This window comes from Phoenix dactylifera, chromosome 10 (assembly GCF_051530095.1).
Source record: "Phoenix dactylifera cultivar Ajwa chromosome 10, Ajwa_hap1_PhDact_Kaust_v1.1, whole genome shotgun sequence".
Taxonomy (NCBI): Eukaryota; Viridiplantae; Streptophyta; class Magnoliopsida; order Arecales; family Arecaceae; genus Phoenix; species Phoenix dactylifera.
The window spans coordinates 15,285,435-15,302,555 of record NC_143199.1 but is presented as its reverse complement, the minus strand read 5'-3'; the positions used below and the strand labels follow the sequence as shown (position 1 = coordinate 15,302,555).

General features: G+C 40.8%; 1 protein-coding gene across 1 annotated transcript; it reads right to left on the bottom strand.

The window, feature by feature from the left end:
- Positions 1–1,031: 1,031 nt before the first annotated feature.
- LOC149752696 (uncharacterized) lies at positions 1,032–3,182 on the bottom strand. Its single transcript, XM_089925727.1, has 2 exons — positions 1,835–3,182; positions 1,032–1,091 (listed from the first exon to the last, which is right to left on the bottom strand). The coding sequence occupies exon 1, from the start codon at positions 2,897–2,899 to the stop codon at positions 1,997–1,999; it is 903 nt and encodes a 300-aa protein (XP_089781853.1). The 5' UTR covers positions 2,900–3,182; the 3' UTR covers positions 1,032–1,091; positions 1,835–1,996.
- Positions 3,183–17,121: the final 13,939 nt, after the last annotated feature.

The following is a 17,121-nucleotide window of genomic DNA, read 5'->3' as shown; positions in this document are numbered from 1 at the left end:
ATCAACTCATACGGTGTTTTCTTTAAGATGGATCTAACTAAAGCACGATTTAAGATATAACATGAAGTATTTATTGCTTCAGCCCAAAAATACTTTGGTAGATCCGATTCGCACAACATGGTACGAGCCATATCTGCTAGTGTGCGATTCTTCCTTTCTACCACCCCATTTTGTTGAGGTGTCCTAGGTGCCGAGAAGTTGTGATTGATACCATTTTCTTCACAAAATTTTTCAAAATACTGATTTTCAAACTCGGTACCATGATCACTCCTAATTGCTTTTAGTTTAAGATTGAGTTCATTTGAAACCCTATTATGAAACTTGATAAAAGCGGGAAAGGACTCATCTTTGTGTGCAAGAAATGAAACCCATGTAAAACGTGAAAAATCATCAACAATTACAAGACCAAATTTCTTACCCCCTAGACTAGCAGTTCTAGTGGGTCCAAACAAATCCATGTGAATTAGTTCTAAGGGTTTTGATGTTGAAACTATGTTCTTAGACTTGAAAGAACTTCTTGTTTGTTTCCCTAATTGACATGCAGTACAAATTTTATTCTTTTCAAAGTCTATTTTTGGTAGTCCTTTGACTAGATCCTTTGTAATTAATTTTGAGATTAAATCCATACTAGCATGCCCTAACCTACGATGCCATAACCAACTAGTCTCATTGACTTTGGGATTCATGGCTACAAGACATTGGCCATCCTTCATGGTGAGATCATCAAGATCTACCATGTAAACATTTCCATGCCTATGTCCTGTGAGTATGATCTCATTGTCAAATGGACTACTAATTATGCATAGTGATGATTCAAATGATACTTTAAAGCCCTTGTCACAAAATTGACTTATACTTAACAAATTATGTTTTAGTCCATTAACTAACAATACATTGTCAATAAATGAGGAGGGTGATATGGAGATTTTACCAACACCAATAATTCGGCCTTTAGCATTGTCTCCAAATGTGACTACTCCTCCTTCTTTTGATTCCAAGGTGACGAAGAGACTCTTGTCACCAGTCATATGCCTTGAGCAACCACTATCAAGATACCACATTCTCTTTTTATTTCCGGCTGCAAGGCATACCTGCAAAATGATCATGTGAAGCTCTTAGGTACCCAAGTTTTCTTGGGTCCTTCGTGGTTAGTGTAGTTGGTTCCCTTAGGCACCCATACTTTAGTTATGTTTTTAGTTTTTACAAATGTACTCTTGTTAGTTTGGATTTTTCTTTGAATACAAGAGTAGGCTTTATGTCCATTCTTTCCACAAAGAAAGCATGTTGGTTTTTCAGTTTTTACGTCTTTTGCTTTTACAAAAAAATTCTTTAGATATTTTTGTTGCTTATTAGTTTTATATCCTAATCCGGCTTTATTGAAAACAGCTCTTTGATTTGAAAGAATAAGATTTAATTTTTCAGAGCTTTGTGTGAATTTTTCAACAATTGGTTTGTACTTATGTACCTCATTCTTAAGATTCAAATTTTCTTTAACTAGTTCTTCCATATCTTTTTTAAGAGATTCAACATTTTGAGCAAGTGAGGTATTATTGTCGAGTAGAAATTTTACTTTTAGACTTAATTCCTTAATTAGTGTTTTTGCCTTTTCATTTTCAATGCTTAGTTTTGAATTTTTGATTTCTAGGTTAGTAGTGTGAATATTTTTAACGCTCTCCTTTTCAATTAATAGGTTTTCAATATTTTCCTTTAGTTTTTGATTGGAGGCTTTTAATTCTTTATTCTTAGCTCCTAACATACTACAATCACCCATAAGTTCTTGAAAAGCTTCATATAATTCTTCTAAAGTAAAATTTATAGTTGGGTTTTGACATACCTCGTCGTCTTCGAACGCCATGAAGCACAAGTTGGCGGTCTCTTCCTTCTCTTCCTCGGAGGATGATGTGTCACTATCATCCCATGTTGCCTTCAATGCCTTCTTCTTCTCCTTTCCAAAATACTTCTTTTGTTGAGGGCATTTGGAACGAACGTGTCCCGGTCACTTGCAATCATAGCATATGATTGGATCTCTTTCTTTTTCCTTTTCTTTTTCCCAATCATTTCTCCCTCCAAATTTCTTTCTTGGGAAAGGTTTCTTTCTTCTCATGAATTTCTTAAACTTCCTTACTATCAAACCCAAGTCCTCATCTTGGCTTTCTTCTTCACTCTCACTACTCTCTTCTTCACACACACTTGAGGTAGCCTTGAGTGCAATTGTCCTTTTCTTCGGCAACTCTTCTTCATGTTGCTTCATTGTGAGCTCATGCGTCATCAATGAGCCCAGTAGTTGTTCTAATCCTAAAGTGTTGAGGTCTTTGGCTTCTACGATCGCCGTGACCTTTGCTTCCCATGCTTTCGGCAAAGACCTGAGAATTTTACTCACAAGTTCTGGGTTAGTATAAGATTTACCCAAACTCTTTAGACCATTAATTATATCGGTAAAGCGAGTAAACATGCATGTGATGGTTTCATTGGGTTCCATCTTAAACAACTCATACTTGTGAACTAGAATGTTCACTTTAGACTCTTTGACTTGATTTGTACCCTCATGGATAACTTCAAGCCTATCCCATATTTTCTTAGTGGAAGTACATGTGGAGACTCTATTGAACTCATTTACATCTAGAGAACAAAATAATGAGTTCATGGCTCTAGAATTAAGTTGAGCCATCCTATCATCATTCTTATCCCAATCCTCCTCAGGTTTGGGAACTCGAATGCCATTAACTATGTGTGATGGTTCTTGTGGTCCCTTGACTATAACCCTCCACAAGGCATAGTCTTGTGCTTGAATGAAGATTCTCATTCTAGTCTTCCAATAGGTATAATTTGTCCCATTGAAGAGTGGAGGTCTATTGGTTGCTTGCCCCTCGGCAGGAACATTGTTAAAGGGTGTTGCCATCTAGATCTTTGGCTAAGACGGTTAGGTCTTTCAAGAAATACACAGAGCACCTGCTCTGATACCACTTGTTGCCCAGAGATGGTCACCCAAGAGGGGGTGAATTGGGTGTTTTAAAAACTTTTGACTAATTAAAATAAAACACACGAATATATGCACTAAAGTAAAGAAGGAGGAATGAGAAAGGTCAATCGCAAACACAAGGTTTTATAGTGGTTCGGAGCTTCCACTGCTCCTACATCCACTCCCCAAATCACCTTTGGGAATTTCCACTATAATCCACGATTACAGTACCGTAGTTTTGCGAGTTCACTACCCAACTCGTTGTTTTACACCGGGCTCACAACAAACCCTAAAACTCCCAATTTCACTTAGGCTTGGGACGCCTTTCCCTTGTTCCAAGTTCCTTGACTGGAACAAGCACCACAACGAAAGAGTTTACAAAAGAAAGGAAAAGCTCTAAAAAGCAAATATTGCAATTATGAACAATAGAACCCGGAAGAGTCCTTTTGCCGTTGGAAGCGTGGGAGATATTGATTCTTCCGATGTGGAGCGCGTAGGATTGAGTGTGAGCTTTGAATCCCAAGCGCACGAGAGTGATTGAGCTTGAAATCACTTGGGAAGCTTGAAAACACTTGATTTCTTCACTTGAATGCACTCACTCCCTTGAACTTTTCTTTCTTACTTCTCTCTTGAATGATCTAGCTTTGGGTTGGTTAAGAGTTGTTGAGAAGCACTTAAGAGGTCCCTTTTATAGCCCAAAAAGCAAATATAGCCGTTAGAGACAAAGAAAGAAGGATTTGAAATTCAAACCAAACCTGAAAAGCTGTCAGTCGCGTCCCAGTCACTCCGGGGACGTCTCCGCTTCAACGGGAGACGTCTCGGCTACAAGATTTTACTTTTTCCGTTGTCTGGGGTCGACTCGGCACTTTCAGGGGACGTCTCGGCTTGTTTGCACTTTTTGAATGGGGACGACTCCGCTGATCTGGGGACGACTCCGCTTCTTTATCTCCGAAGAACATGTCCTCTGGTATTTCCTGAGAGAGTCGACTCCGCTCCTTCAGGGGACGTCTCGGGTTGTCTGCACTTTATGCATGGGGACGACTCCGCTGTCTCAGGGTCGACTCCGCTTCCTTATCACCCAAAAAACCATTCTCTGGAAAACCCTGAGAGAGCCGTCTCCGCTATCTTGGGGACGACTCGGGAAGTCTCCTTTTTACTTGCGGGGACGACTCGGCTTACTGTGGGGACGTCTCGCGCATATCTCTTGAAAACTGCCTTTCTGCCGCCACTGAGAGAGTCGACTCCGCTACTGAGAGAGTCGACTCCGCTAACGCGGGGACGACTCGGCAGGTGTCGGGGACGTCTCCAAGTGTGCCGGTTCTTCCTGTTTGTGCCAGAGACGTCTCTGAAACTATCCGGAGACGTCTCGGCTGTCCCTGATCTGTTTTCTTTAACTCAAAATATTCTTCAATAAATTCATAAAAATTATGGGAACTTGCCTAGACATTTCTTAACAATATTCTTAATAAGACACATGAATTCCTCAATTAAATTGTTAAGATATAATAGAATTTTACTCTAGTGTTTTGTATTCATCAAAATCTATTAGGGGGTCAACATAGACGGATGGACTTAGTTTGTCACGGGTCATCTGTTCTGACTGAAGGCCAATTGCAAGTCTTTCAAGTCATGGGTCACCCAGCACCTCATAGTTATGATATGGCCAAATTAGATTTGCCCAAAATTCTTTCCCAAAAGCATAGAAAAATTGGACTCGATTCGGACCCGAACCCACTCGGACCCGAGTCGGGTCTGGAAAGTCAAATTTGTACTCAATATGCATTTTATCTCTAATTTATGATAATCTGTGCCAAACCCAAATATAATATTAATCCAGTGAATTTATCATTATCGGTTAGCAATAATACTAATTTAGGTGACATATAGGTCGCACTTTTGTGCTCTCATCACACCCCCCAACTAGCTTATTGCTAGTCTCTAGCAATTTAGTGCGAAAATGATAAAATAAGAGTGCAAAAGTGTAATTTATTATATAAATATACTAAGATAAATACTCATTTTGGTAGAGCATTACGATTGCACTTAGCAAGTGCAACAAGCCTTTAAACCCTTAGGTTATCCTAGTGGACGAGTGTTGTCACGTGAGGGTTTGCAGTGAAGTTATCCACAAACTTCAATCCCAAAATAAAATTTGGTTTGTGAAATGAAAGTCTTATTTCAAGTACATAACTGATAAGAATTTCAAAAGCACACAAGGTTTTAATTACTAAGTAGCCCAATTTCTAGGTTAGTATGCAATTTGAGTTGAAGTCATTAAGTTTTCCGTTAGGGAGTTGTAAGACTTATTTATACTTGAGTGTTCAGTGAAGTTTGGACCATGCACAAGCTAAGGTTTTGGATCTCCAAAATATCGCTAATATTAGTAGTTTCCAAGAATTGGTCGGACAAGACCTATTTGCTGATTCAAAATCATCTTTTCTGCAGAATTTCGAGAGCTGTGGATGTTTACTTTAATACCTCATGGGCTTTATCTGTAATATTCCAGTTTACTCGAATTTTTACAACGACGGCTTTCACACTATTGTCTTTCTTAAGATCAATATACAATTTTTTTTTCATTTTTTTTTGTTTTTGTTTTTTGTTTTTGTTTTTTTTTGTTTTTTTTGCATTAAAGAGAAATGATAATGTATATATTGTGCACTTTTACTCCTGTGATGATTCCTCCATGTAGCGAGCAATTAGTCGATAATTCTCATACCAGTTGGCATGAGGTGTCGGACATCAAGACTCCTCTACGAACCTATGCTCGGATTCCTCATCACAAGTCCGCTGACCTTTGACAATAGGTAGCCCTTTCAGATGTACCTGACTAAATCCACCATTTTTTTTTGGGGGGGGATCAGAAAAAGATGGTTCATCAGGATTCGAGGTTGCTACCATATTCTCAACACAATGTCGAACCTATACCTTAGAAAATGCAGGCCAGATGTGTTGTGAAATTCAAAGCACTAATTAGCTTACAACTCACTAAAAGGAACTTAATAAAAAGAACTCACTTTGCACTACTTCCAACTAGTCATTGGGCTCTTAGATTTTATATACCTTGTGTATTGTATATATATATATATATATATATATATATATATATATATTTTCAAAAATTTTAACTAAAAACTTTTTTTTTATAAAATTTCAAATGCGTAAAAATACCCCCAAACCTAAATCTAACATTGTCCTCAATGTTAAAGAAAATTTAAAGCAGTAAGAGGACAGAGGAGAAGTACCTGATATGGGTGGGTTAATTGAAAGTTGGGGCAAAATCCCCCAAACCTGCATGTTAGTAATTTATTGATTTTTTTTTTTTTTTTATAAAAGACACTTACATGTTGGGTTGCCTCCCAAAGAGCGCTAAGTTTTATGTCTTCAGCCAGACAATTCCGATTTACTCATAATAGATAGGGTCGGTCAGAAGTGTCTCCTCGACTTCTGGACTCAGATACTCAAGGTATGGTTTTAAACGATGTCCATTGACTTGAAAGGACCTACCATCCTTGGTATTGCATATTACTACTGCACCATGCGGGTGCACTTTTTCTACTGTGTATGGGCCAGTCCAGCGAGATTTAAGTTTTTCAGGGAATAGATGTAACCGAGAATCATATAAGAGAACTTTTTGTCCTTGGTAAAACTCTTTACGAGTAATCATTTTATCATGCATGACTTTCATACGATCCTTGTACTTCTTAACACACTCGTAAGCATCGTTCCTAATTTCTTCAAGCTCGTCGAGCTGAAGCTTTCTATGTTCTCCTGCCTTGTCGAGATCGAAATTTAGGCGTTTGATTGTCCAATACGCCTTGTGTTCTAACTCGACAGGTAAATGGCAAGCCTTGCCATAGACAATCCTATATGGGGACATTCCAATTGGTGTTTTGTAGGCCGTACGATATGCCCACAATGCATCTGTTAACCTAAGGGACCAATCCTTTCGAGATGGATTGACAGTTTTTTCAAGGATGGTCTTGATTTCTCTGTTGGAAATCTCAACTTGTCCGCTCGTTTGTGGATGATATGGTGTACCGACCTTATGGGTGATGTTGTACTTCCTAGCAAGGGCTTTAAAAATTCTATTGCAAAAATGTTTCCCCCCATCACTAATGATAGCACGAGGGGTGCCAAAGCGAGCGAAGACAGACTCCTTAAGAAACTTGATCACTACTTTGTGATCATTGGTCTTACATGCGACAGCCTCAATCCACTTGGACACATAGTCAACAGCTAGGAGTATGTACTGGTGCCCAAATGACATAGGAAAAGGACCCATAAAATCAATACCCCAAACATCAAAGATTTCTACAATTAAGATAGGGTTCAGGGGCATCTCATTCTTTCTCGAAAGTTTTCCTAATCGTTGACATCGATCGCAAGATTTACAATAGTCATGCGCATCTCGAAAAAGTGTGGGCCAATAAAATCCGCACTGCAAAACTTTTGCAGCAGTTTTCTTTCCACTAAAATGACCACCACAAGCATGGTCATGACAAAAGAAAAGGACATTCCTTTGATCGTGTTCAGGGATGCATCGTCTGATGATTTGATCAGGACAGTATTTGAACAAGTATGGTTCATCCCAAAAATACCATTTTACACGAGCTAGGAAGCGGAATTTCTCTTGTTTGGTCCATGAACGGGGCATTCGTTCAGTAACTAGATAGTTGACTACATCAGCATACCATGGAACATTGGTATGGGAAATCATCATTAATTGTTCATCAGGGAAGGTCTCGGACACAGGCATGGATTCTCCGGATGATTCAACAATTAATCTGGACAAGTGGTCAGCTACAACATTTTTAGATCCCTTTTTATCTCGTATTTCAAGATCAAATTCTTGAAGCAATAGGATCCAACGAATGAGTCTTGCCTTGGCATCCTTTTTTGTGAGAAGGTACTTAAGGGCGGCATGATCAGAATAAATAAGGACCTTGGATCCTATCAGATAGGGACAAAATTTGTCAAGAGCAAAGACAACAGCCAACAACTCTTTTTCAGTTGTAGAATAGTTAAGTTGGGCGTCATTCAGAATTTTGCTCGCATAATGAATCACGTGGGGGAGCTTCCCCACGCGCTGACCTAGGACGGCACCTATTGCATAATCAGATGCATCACACATGATTTCAAAAGGACGACTCCAATCAGGACTCCTTATGATGGGTGCTGAAGTTAGTTCAGACTTTAGTCTTTCGAAAGCAGTTATACAAATTGGCGAAAAATTAAAAGTAGCATCTTTCGCCAACAAATCGCATAAGGGTTTCGACAATTTACTGAAATCCTTGATAAAGCGGCGGTAAAAATCCGCAAGCCCTAAAAAGGATCTGACTTCCCTAATAGTTTTGGGAGGTGGCAATTTAGCAATTAATTCTACTTTGGCCTTATCCACCTCAATTCCTCTTTGTGACACAATGTGTCCTAAAACAATACCTGATTCTACCATGAAATGACACTTCTCCCAGTTAAGAACTATGTTTTTCTGTTTACAGCGTTCTACAACAAGTGTCAAGTTGTGTAGGCATTCCTCAAAATTGGATCCAAATACAGAAAAATCATCCATGAAAACTTCTAAAAATTTCTCCACCATGTCGGAGAAAATACTCATCATACACCGTTGGAATGTAGCTGGTGCATTGCATAGCCCAAAAGGCATGCGACGATAGGCAAAAGTGCCATAAGGACAGGTGAATGTGGTTTTCTCTTGATCCTCACGTGCGATAGGGACTTGGTTATATCCAGAATAACCATCGAGGAAACAGTAATGGGAGTGGCCAGCTAGCCGTTCTAGCATTTGATCGATGAAGGGTAGAGGAAAGTGGTCTTTCCTAGTCATGCCATTAAGCTTCCTATAGTCGATGCATACTCGCCATCCCGTTTGGACTCGAGTAGGGACTAACTCATTGTGATCATTTTTCACCACAGTGATGCCAGACTTTTTAGGTACGACTTGAACTGGGCTTACCCACTGACTATCAGAAATAGGATATATAATCCCTGCATCTAAAAGCTTGATGACCTCGGCTCGAACTACGTCCTTCATGATTGGATTAAGTCGCCTTTGTGGTTCTCTAGAAATTTTTGCAACTTCTTCTAGATGGATTTTATGTTGGACCACAGTAGGACTAATCCCCTTAATATCAGCTATAGACCAACCGATAGCTTCCTGATTCTTCCGAAGGATACTTAACAGCTTCTCTTCCTGTTCTTTAGTTAGATTCGATGCAATTATAACAGGTAAGGTCTTGTTTTCTCCAAGAAATGCATACTTCAAGTTTTCGGGAAGGTCTTTGAGTTCTAGTTGTGGAGGTTTGACATTGGATGACACTAGCTGAGATTCCAAAATAGGCAATGATTCAAACTTGGTGGCCCATCTGCTAGTATCCATCACAGGAATGGAATCTAACAATGCATTAACCTCTTGACTTGACTCGCAATCTTGACCAAAATTAGCCAAACATCTTTCTAATGGGTCAGAATAACTCGACTCTTCAAAAGAACTGCTAATTATATTCTCAATCATGTGAATTTCTTCCAAATCGTCCATCTCAGTTGACTGACTACTACTATGAAAAAAATTGAGCTGGACAGTCATGTTCCCAAAGGCTAGAGTCATTATTCCATTTCAGCAACTAATCACAGCATTTGAAGTGGCCAAAAATGGTCTACCTAGGATCACCGGAATGTGACTTTCTAGATTTTTTACTGGTTCAGTTTCAAGGACTACAAAATCCACAGGGTAGTAGAATTCATTAACTTTTACAATCACATCCTCTACAATTCCTTTGGGATACTTCACAGTCCTATCTGCTAATGATAAGGTAATGTTTGTGGGTTTTAATTCTCCCAAACCTAGTTCGGTGTAGATAGAATAGGGTAATAGGTTTACACTTGCTCCTAAGTCTAGTAGGGCTCTCCGAATGATGGTTTCTCCTATTTTAATTTCAACAGTGGGGTAACCAGGGTCCTTGTATTTTGGGGCAATCTGCTGTTGAATAAGAGATGAGGCTTGTGCAGCCATCACAGCTTGCCTAGGAGTACTGGTTTTTCTTTTCACCGTGGTTAAGTCTTTTAAGAATTTTGTATAGGAGGGGATCTGTCTGATGGCATCTAGGAAGGGTAAATTTATTTGGACATTTTTAAAGACTTCCATGATTTCATCGTACTGAGATTTTTTCTTTGAGTCTTGTAGTCTACTAGGAAAGGGAGCCTTGGGTGTGTACGTCTCTATTGGTTTCTCCTCTATTCCTTGTGTTCCCTGTTCTTGTGTCTTTTTCTGAGTGGGATTCGGTTCATGCTTTTCTTCTTTTTCTTGTACAGGAAGTTGGACCTTGTTGTCCACTTGCTTGCCAGACCGTAAAGTGGTGATTGCCTGGACTTCATGGGTAGGGTTTCCATTAGAATCAATCTGAAACTGGCCTCTCGGCCCTTGATTCTGTTGTCTACTAGGGTTAGGTACTGGCTGACTGGGCAATTCACCTTTCTTCCTATCCCCTAGAGAGTTGGCTATTTGGCTCAGACTAACCTCAAGTTTTGCAATCGCTTGCGCATGGAATTAGTTAGTCTGGGTTTGAGCCATGTTGGTCTGTTGTTGCTGTTGGATGAAGTCTTGTTGCTGCTTCATCATGTTAGCCATCATGGCTTCCAATGATGTAGTTTGCTGAGGGATAGGGGCACTATAAGTAGGAATAGGTGGAGCCAATGATTGGTTTATTTGTGATGGACCTATCTTGGGAAAATTCTTCTGAAAACCTGGTGGACCACCTTGATGCTGAATAGGTTCATTTTGCTTGTATGAGAAATTTGGGTGGAACCTATTATCAGGGTGGTAGACTGGGCTGAATGAATTGGGAGTGGGCTTCTTGAAGGCACTATATGAGTTAAGAGCATTTGCCTGCTCAGCCTTAATGTTGGGTAAACTATGACAACACTCCACTAGATGCTCAGAACTATTACACAAGATACATAAACTATGTGACTCGTGATCCACTTTCATGATGGGATTTAACTCTTTATATGAACTCGAGCTAGTGGAAACAGTGAAAGCATCAAACTTTTTGCTTAAGTTGTTCATTCTAGTCACCAGATTGGACATGACATTTTTGAGTTCTGGGTCTGCTTTTATTTCATAATTACCTGGTTTTCTAGATCCGAACTCATCTCTATTTACTTCCTCACCATAGCTACTCCAATTTTGGGCGTTCTCGGCTAAGTCAACAAGAAATTCATAGGCTTGATCCAGGGTTTGGTCCATGAACCTACCCTTGTGCATGGACTCGATCATGTTTCTATGTGCTGGAGGTAGTCCTTTGTAAAAGAAATGTACTAGATCAGCCTTATCAAGCCCATGGTGCGGGCACTTGACTAAAAGATCATGGAATCTTTTCCAGAGTTGGGAAAATTCCTCCTCAGATTTTCCTCTAAAAGTTCTGATGGCATCCTTAATTTTTTCAGTCTTTACCATGGGATAGAACTTAGCCATAAACTTCCTAGATAGTTGTTCCCATGATGTGATGGAATTTGAAGCAAGGGAATACAGCCATGCAGCAGCACGATCCTCTAAAGTCATGGGAAACAACCTTAATTTAATACCCTCTTCATCTAAGTTTTGATTTCTAAACGTTTGACAGATTGTCAAAAATTTGTTTAGATGAATGTAGGGTTGTTCACTCTCGAACCCATGAAACTTGGGTAACATGTTTATTGTTGCAGCCCGAATCTCGAATTGGGCTGCATTATTAATTGGTAATACTATGCAAGTAGGGGGACTAGCGGATGCGGGTGCAAATAACTCATTCAAAGTTCTAATGTGTTCACCCATTGTAGAGATTGACAGTTGGTTTACAGTTCGCAAGTTGTGATGAAAAGTTCTGTCAATCTCAGGATCAAATGGGGTTAACTTATCCCTTAATGACCTTCTACCATGCATACATTATCAACACTTCATTAGATTTGACTCCTACAATGAACGAAATCCTAAAAGAAGAGAAGAGCTAGACACAGATGACCACAACCAACACCACACAACAATTTGACCCTATTAGTCTTAGAACTAAGTGAGGTTTAATAGCTTCTTAAATCTAGTTGCACACAGATGTATCAGGTTAAAAAGTTCCTGAAATTCTCTCCTAGATTAGACAGCTCCTAATCTCCCTTTCAGATTAAGCTTGAGCTTACCAGTTAAGCAATCCAGTAATCAGTGACCAGGAAAGTCCCGGGGTGTGTGGTGGTGCCAGAAGGGATACACCGATACCACAATACCCGTAACAGTTCTCACTATTGTAAAACTTTCCTAGACATCACCAATTACTAAATTCTCACTGGAGTGGCTTTCAGCCGCTTCTTTCCAAGAGCCTAATTGAGCTCGAAAACCCTAAGGCCAACGTCTAATTTGATTTTAATTTAATTTGGCTTAGGATAAGTATGCAAGGTGGTGATTTTTGGGCTAAGGACAGGTAATGACTTTCCGACCTTATCTTTTTAATGGGTTTTGCCCTTAATTACTTTATGCAAATGCTTAATACTAAATGCAGCAAATAATCAATTTTTTTTTTTAAAGTTTATGCAATGTCATTAGGTTGTATTGATTAAATGAGCAAGCAAAATTTTTTTTATTTTTATTTTTATTTTTTTTATAATTTTTTATTTTTATTTTTATTTTTTTTATAGCAATAACTTGAATGTAAACTAAACACAATTCTTATGCGTCAGTCAATCTCCGAATGCCCGTTGAATAAGCTCTGGAGATTACTCTGTGAGGAGTCCCAATAGAGGTATGATAACCTCGGAAGATTGCACCCTATCAATTACTAGCAAAAATAATAATTTTTTTTTATATTTTTTTGATTTAATTAAAATTTTTTTCTTTTTAAACTTCAAATTTCGAATCTCAGAATTCAAATTTTGAATTTAAAAAATTTTGGAATTTTTGAAATTTTTTTTAAAAAAATTAATTTTTTTTTTGAATTTTAAATTTTGAATTTCAAATTTTAGAATTTAATAACTACGAAATTATTAACTAGAAATTATCAAAATAAGAAAAATTAATAAAAACAAAAACAAAAACTTACTACCGGAGTACGTTCACTCCGGGCATCCAAAATTTGATTTGATCTTCGTGATCGTTCTTGCTTCTCGATTTGCCTCTCCGGCAACGGCGCCAAAATTCTATTCGTCCTTTCCTGTCTAACTAAAAATATGCTAAACAGATCATTGTTAGAACCAACAAACAAAGTTTAAATTTAATTTACTCTTACCTGTTCTACTCGAAGAATAGTGGTTGTAAGAGGTCGATCCATAGGGAGGCGATTAGAGTTGCATAAAAATTAAAACGTTCACTCGGATTCAAAATCGATTTTTGAATGATAAAAGAAAAAAAATATTATTTTGAGAATGTTGAATGATTCTATAGTCTACCAGAGAATGTTTTCTTATTTGAAAATAAACAAAAGGAAGAAAGAAAACTTTGCAATTGAAATCTGATGCAGAGTAGGGGTCGATTTCTAAAAACAGAATATAAAGTAAAATCGCCAATCAAACAACAAAGACTAATTTCAGAGTTATCTTAAAACTAAGAATTTCAAAACACATAAGATAAATTGCAGAAATTAAATTAAAACTTAGACACGAATTGCATAAAAAGAAAATTAATGGATTGCATAAAAAAATAGAAATTACAAAAAGTAAAAAAAAACTTGAAGATGAAGCCTAATGCTCCTTTCTTCTGCAAATAGAAAAATAAAATAAAACTGAGAAAATCCCTTCCTCTCCCACGGTGGGACTTCGACATAGACTAATCTTTCTTTTTTTTTTTTCTTTCTTTCCAAGAACAGAGCACTCTGTTCTTGGTTCTTCTTCCTCCTTGGACCAGTCGACCGAGAGCTCTTTCCTTGGTTCCTCTATTTCTTGGCCTCCACCCCAACCGAGCACACCCTCCTTCTTCTTTTCCCTTCCCTTTTATAGGTCCCCACCAGAGATCAACCACATGGAGAGGAGGAAGAACGGGCGCCTGGGATCTCGGGGAACGTTGATCACGGACTGCTGGGAGGAGCCGATTACGGGATCACTTGGAGGCCGCCGCGGGATCGACGGGAGATTGCGCACGTGATGCTGCGATTTGGGGGAGAATCACAGCCGGCTGGAAATGGAAGAAGTTGCTGGGAATCCTTGGATGCATCAACCTCAACGCAGAGAAGGGGCTGGCCGCTGGATTGATGCTTGGGCTCACTCGCGGAAGGTGGGGATGCGGATCCGGGCACTGGGGCTTCGGGATGCTTCACGGCTGGCTGCGAGATCTCGGGAGGAGCCGATCTTGGCCTCGGTGGATGGTGGACCAGTCGCGGAAGGAAGGAAGCGCGTGGGATGAGCTGGGATGCGTGGATTCGGGACGATGGAATTCCGGGCGTTGCTGGCACGGTGGCTGGCACGGTGAGAACTTCCTTCTTTGGTTGCTGGGAAGGAGCGGAAGGTGGGCTGCTGGCACGCGATCTCGGCTTGCATCCTGGCTGGAGCTGGGAGGAATCGCGGAGATGATGGCGTTGAAGATGCGGACGCGGGCGGCTTGGATCATGGGAGAGGCACCAAGTGGCTTGGCTGAGATTTTCTTTTCCCTCGTGAGATGGGAGCTGGGAGACACCAAGTTCTGTCCAATTAGTCATATAGATAAAAAAATAATATGATATGAAATTTGGCTTGTAGACGGATGGACTTAGTTTGTCACGGGTCATCTGTTCTGACTGAAGGCCAATTGCAAGTCTTTCAAGTCATGGGTCACCCAGCGCCTCATAGTTTGATATGGCCAAATTAGATTTGCCCAAAATTCTTTCCCAAAAGCACAAAAAAAATTGGACTCGATTCGGACCCGAACCCACTTGGACCCGAGTTGGGTCTGGAAAGTCAAATTTGTACTCAATGTGCATTTTATCTCTAATTTATGATAATCTGTGCCAAACCCAAATATAATATTAATCCAGTGAATTTATCATTATCGGTTAGCAATAATACTAATTTAGGTGACATATAGGTCGCACTTTTGTGCTCTCAAGTAGAACTCCTCAAAGGGGTGCCAAATCATGGAGATGAGGATCCCTAAAAATCAGCAAGGGTTGATCATCACATGTGCAGATTTTCTAGTGAAAGGAGGAGTCCTTTTTGTGCCAAGGCTTCTCTTCAAAAATTCTTCACACCATCTGATTTTCTTCCTTCATATGGAGAAGTCCTTCTCTTCATGGATTCTTGATGCCTCCTAATCTCTTGACATTAGAAAAAATCGAGGACTTCTAGGACAACTCGACTTTGACCAACTCAAAGTCGGAGGCGCCGGAAGGTGCTCGAAGGTGAATTTAAGCACAGCTGAACCGATGACCCCAGGTGCTGGCGTGGAAGCGGCTCAGCCGGCCCGAGTATCCCGAGAGTTAGTTATGCGTGGGGAGGTAGTGGCAGTGGTGGTGACCGAGCTGCGGCCCAGGGGACCGCTGGTAGGGTGGCGGTGGATCACCCGTTTGTGGTACAATGAGTCAAGGCGGCAGTGATGCAGGTCGTATCTGATGCGAGCGAGGAGGATGAACAGTGGGGCGGCTTGTTCTGCGAGGTTGAGATAGACCTCATGGCCAGAGGGTGGACGAGTCTGTGGCTGACCTATCGGATAGTGCCCCATGAGGATTTTAGCATGAAACTGCAAGGGGGCGGCTAAGCCATCCTTTATGACATCCTTCAGGAGGCTGGTGCAAAGATCTGCTTCCTCTATGAAACGCAACTGTCCGGCGATGGACTTTGCCATGTACAGCGGCGCCTGGAGGCTGATTAGGAGTCCTACGCAGTGGAATCCCAAGGGCTATCGAAGGGGTATTTTGGTATTGTGGAGGCGGGGAGTGGCGATAGTGGATGTCTTCCGCAACTGTCCTCAGTAGGTTGTTATGGTTATTTCGGAACCCAATGCAGATTCGCAGTGTTATGCGGTGTGAATGCTAGCACAGATTGTTGAAATAGGAGAGTCCTCTGGATTGAGATAACCAACCTAGTTGCCCAGGGTTTTCCAACAGTTGTGGTGGGTGACTTCAACTGCATTGAGAACGTTAGTGAAAAGAGGGGTGGGAGGGCCTTTAATGACAGAGTGGATAGAAGAAAGTTTCGTGACTTTGTGTCGTGAAACAGCTTAGTAGACTTGGGCTTCTCCGGGCCGCAGTTCACTTGGTGTAACAACTAGTCGGGCAAAGCCAGGGTATGGGTGCGGATAGACAGGGCCATGGCATCCTCGGACTGGATTCTTCACTTTTCCATCTACCAGGTCAGTCACTTATCTCGGATCGCTTTTGACCATTGCACTCTACTGATTTCTAGAGGCTTGGGGTCCAGCCATCACATCCCCTTTTGTTTTGAAAAGGTCTGGTTGTCGTACCCTCAATCCTGAGATATCGTCTGGGGGGCCTGGAGCATACCGATGCAAGGGGATGCTATGTATAGGGTTTCGCATAAACTGGAGTTGACCAAGAGGCGGCTTCGCTGATGGAACTGAGAGGTCGTGGGCGATATCTTTAGGAGGTTGGAAGGGGTAGAGGTCGTAATCACTGATATTCAAGGGAGAGAAGACCAAGGGGGTGAGCTCTCGGAGGCTGACAAGGTGGGCCTACGGGGGCTACTTACAACTCATCACTCATTACTGTAATAATATAAGGTCTTCTGGCGACAAAAATCCAAAATCCAATTGGTGAGAGAGGGTGATCGGAACACCATAAGGTAGCGGAGTATGATTCGCTCCCTGCGAGACGAGATGGGCCAGCAGATGGAAGGGGAGCCTGTGATTAGACAGGTCTTGCTTGATTTCTTACGCTCCAAATGGACGGAGGATAGCAGCTCTGCGGTTGTTGGCCAGCTCCTGAAGGTGGAGACTGGAATCGGAGCCAATGATAACATAGCCTTAGTTTGGCCAGTGTTGGAGAGGGAGTTGCAGGAGGCGGTCTGGGTTCTGGTAGATTATAAGGCTCCTAGACCTGACGGGTTTCCTCCCTTCTTCTTCCAGAGATATTGGTGCATCATTCGGGCAGCAGTGCTAGAGGTTGTTCAGTGCTTCTTCGCTCGGGCAGTGATTCCTGAGGATTGGAAGGCCATCTTTGTCACGCTAATACCGAAGCGCTAGGATGCGGCGGAGCCAAGTC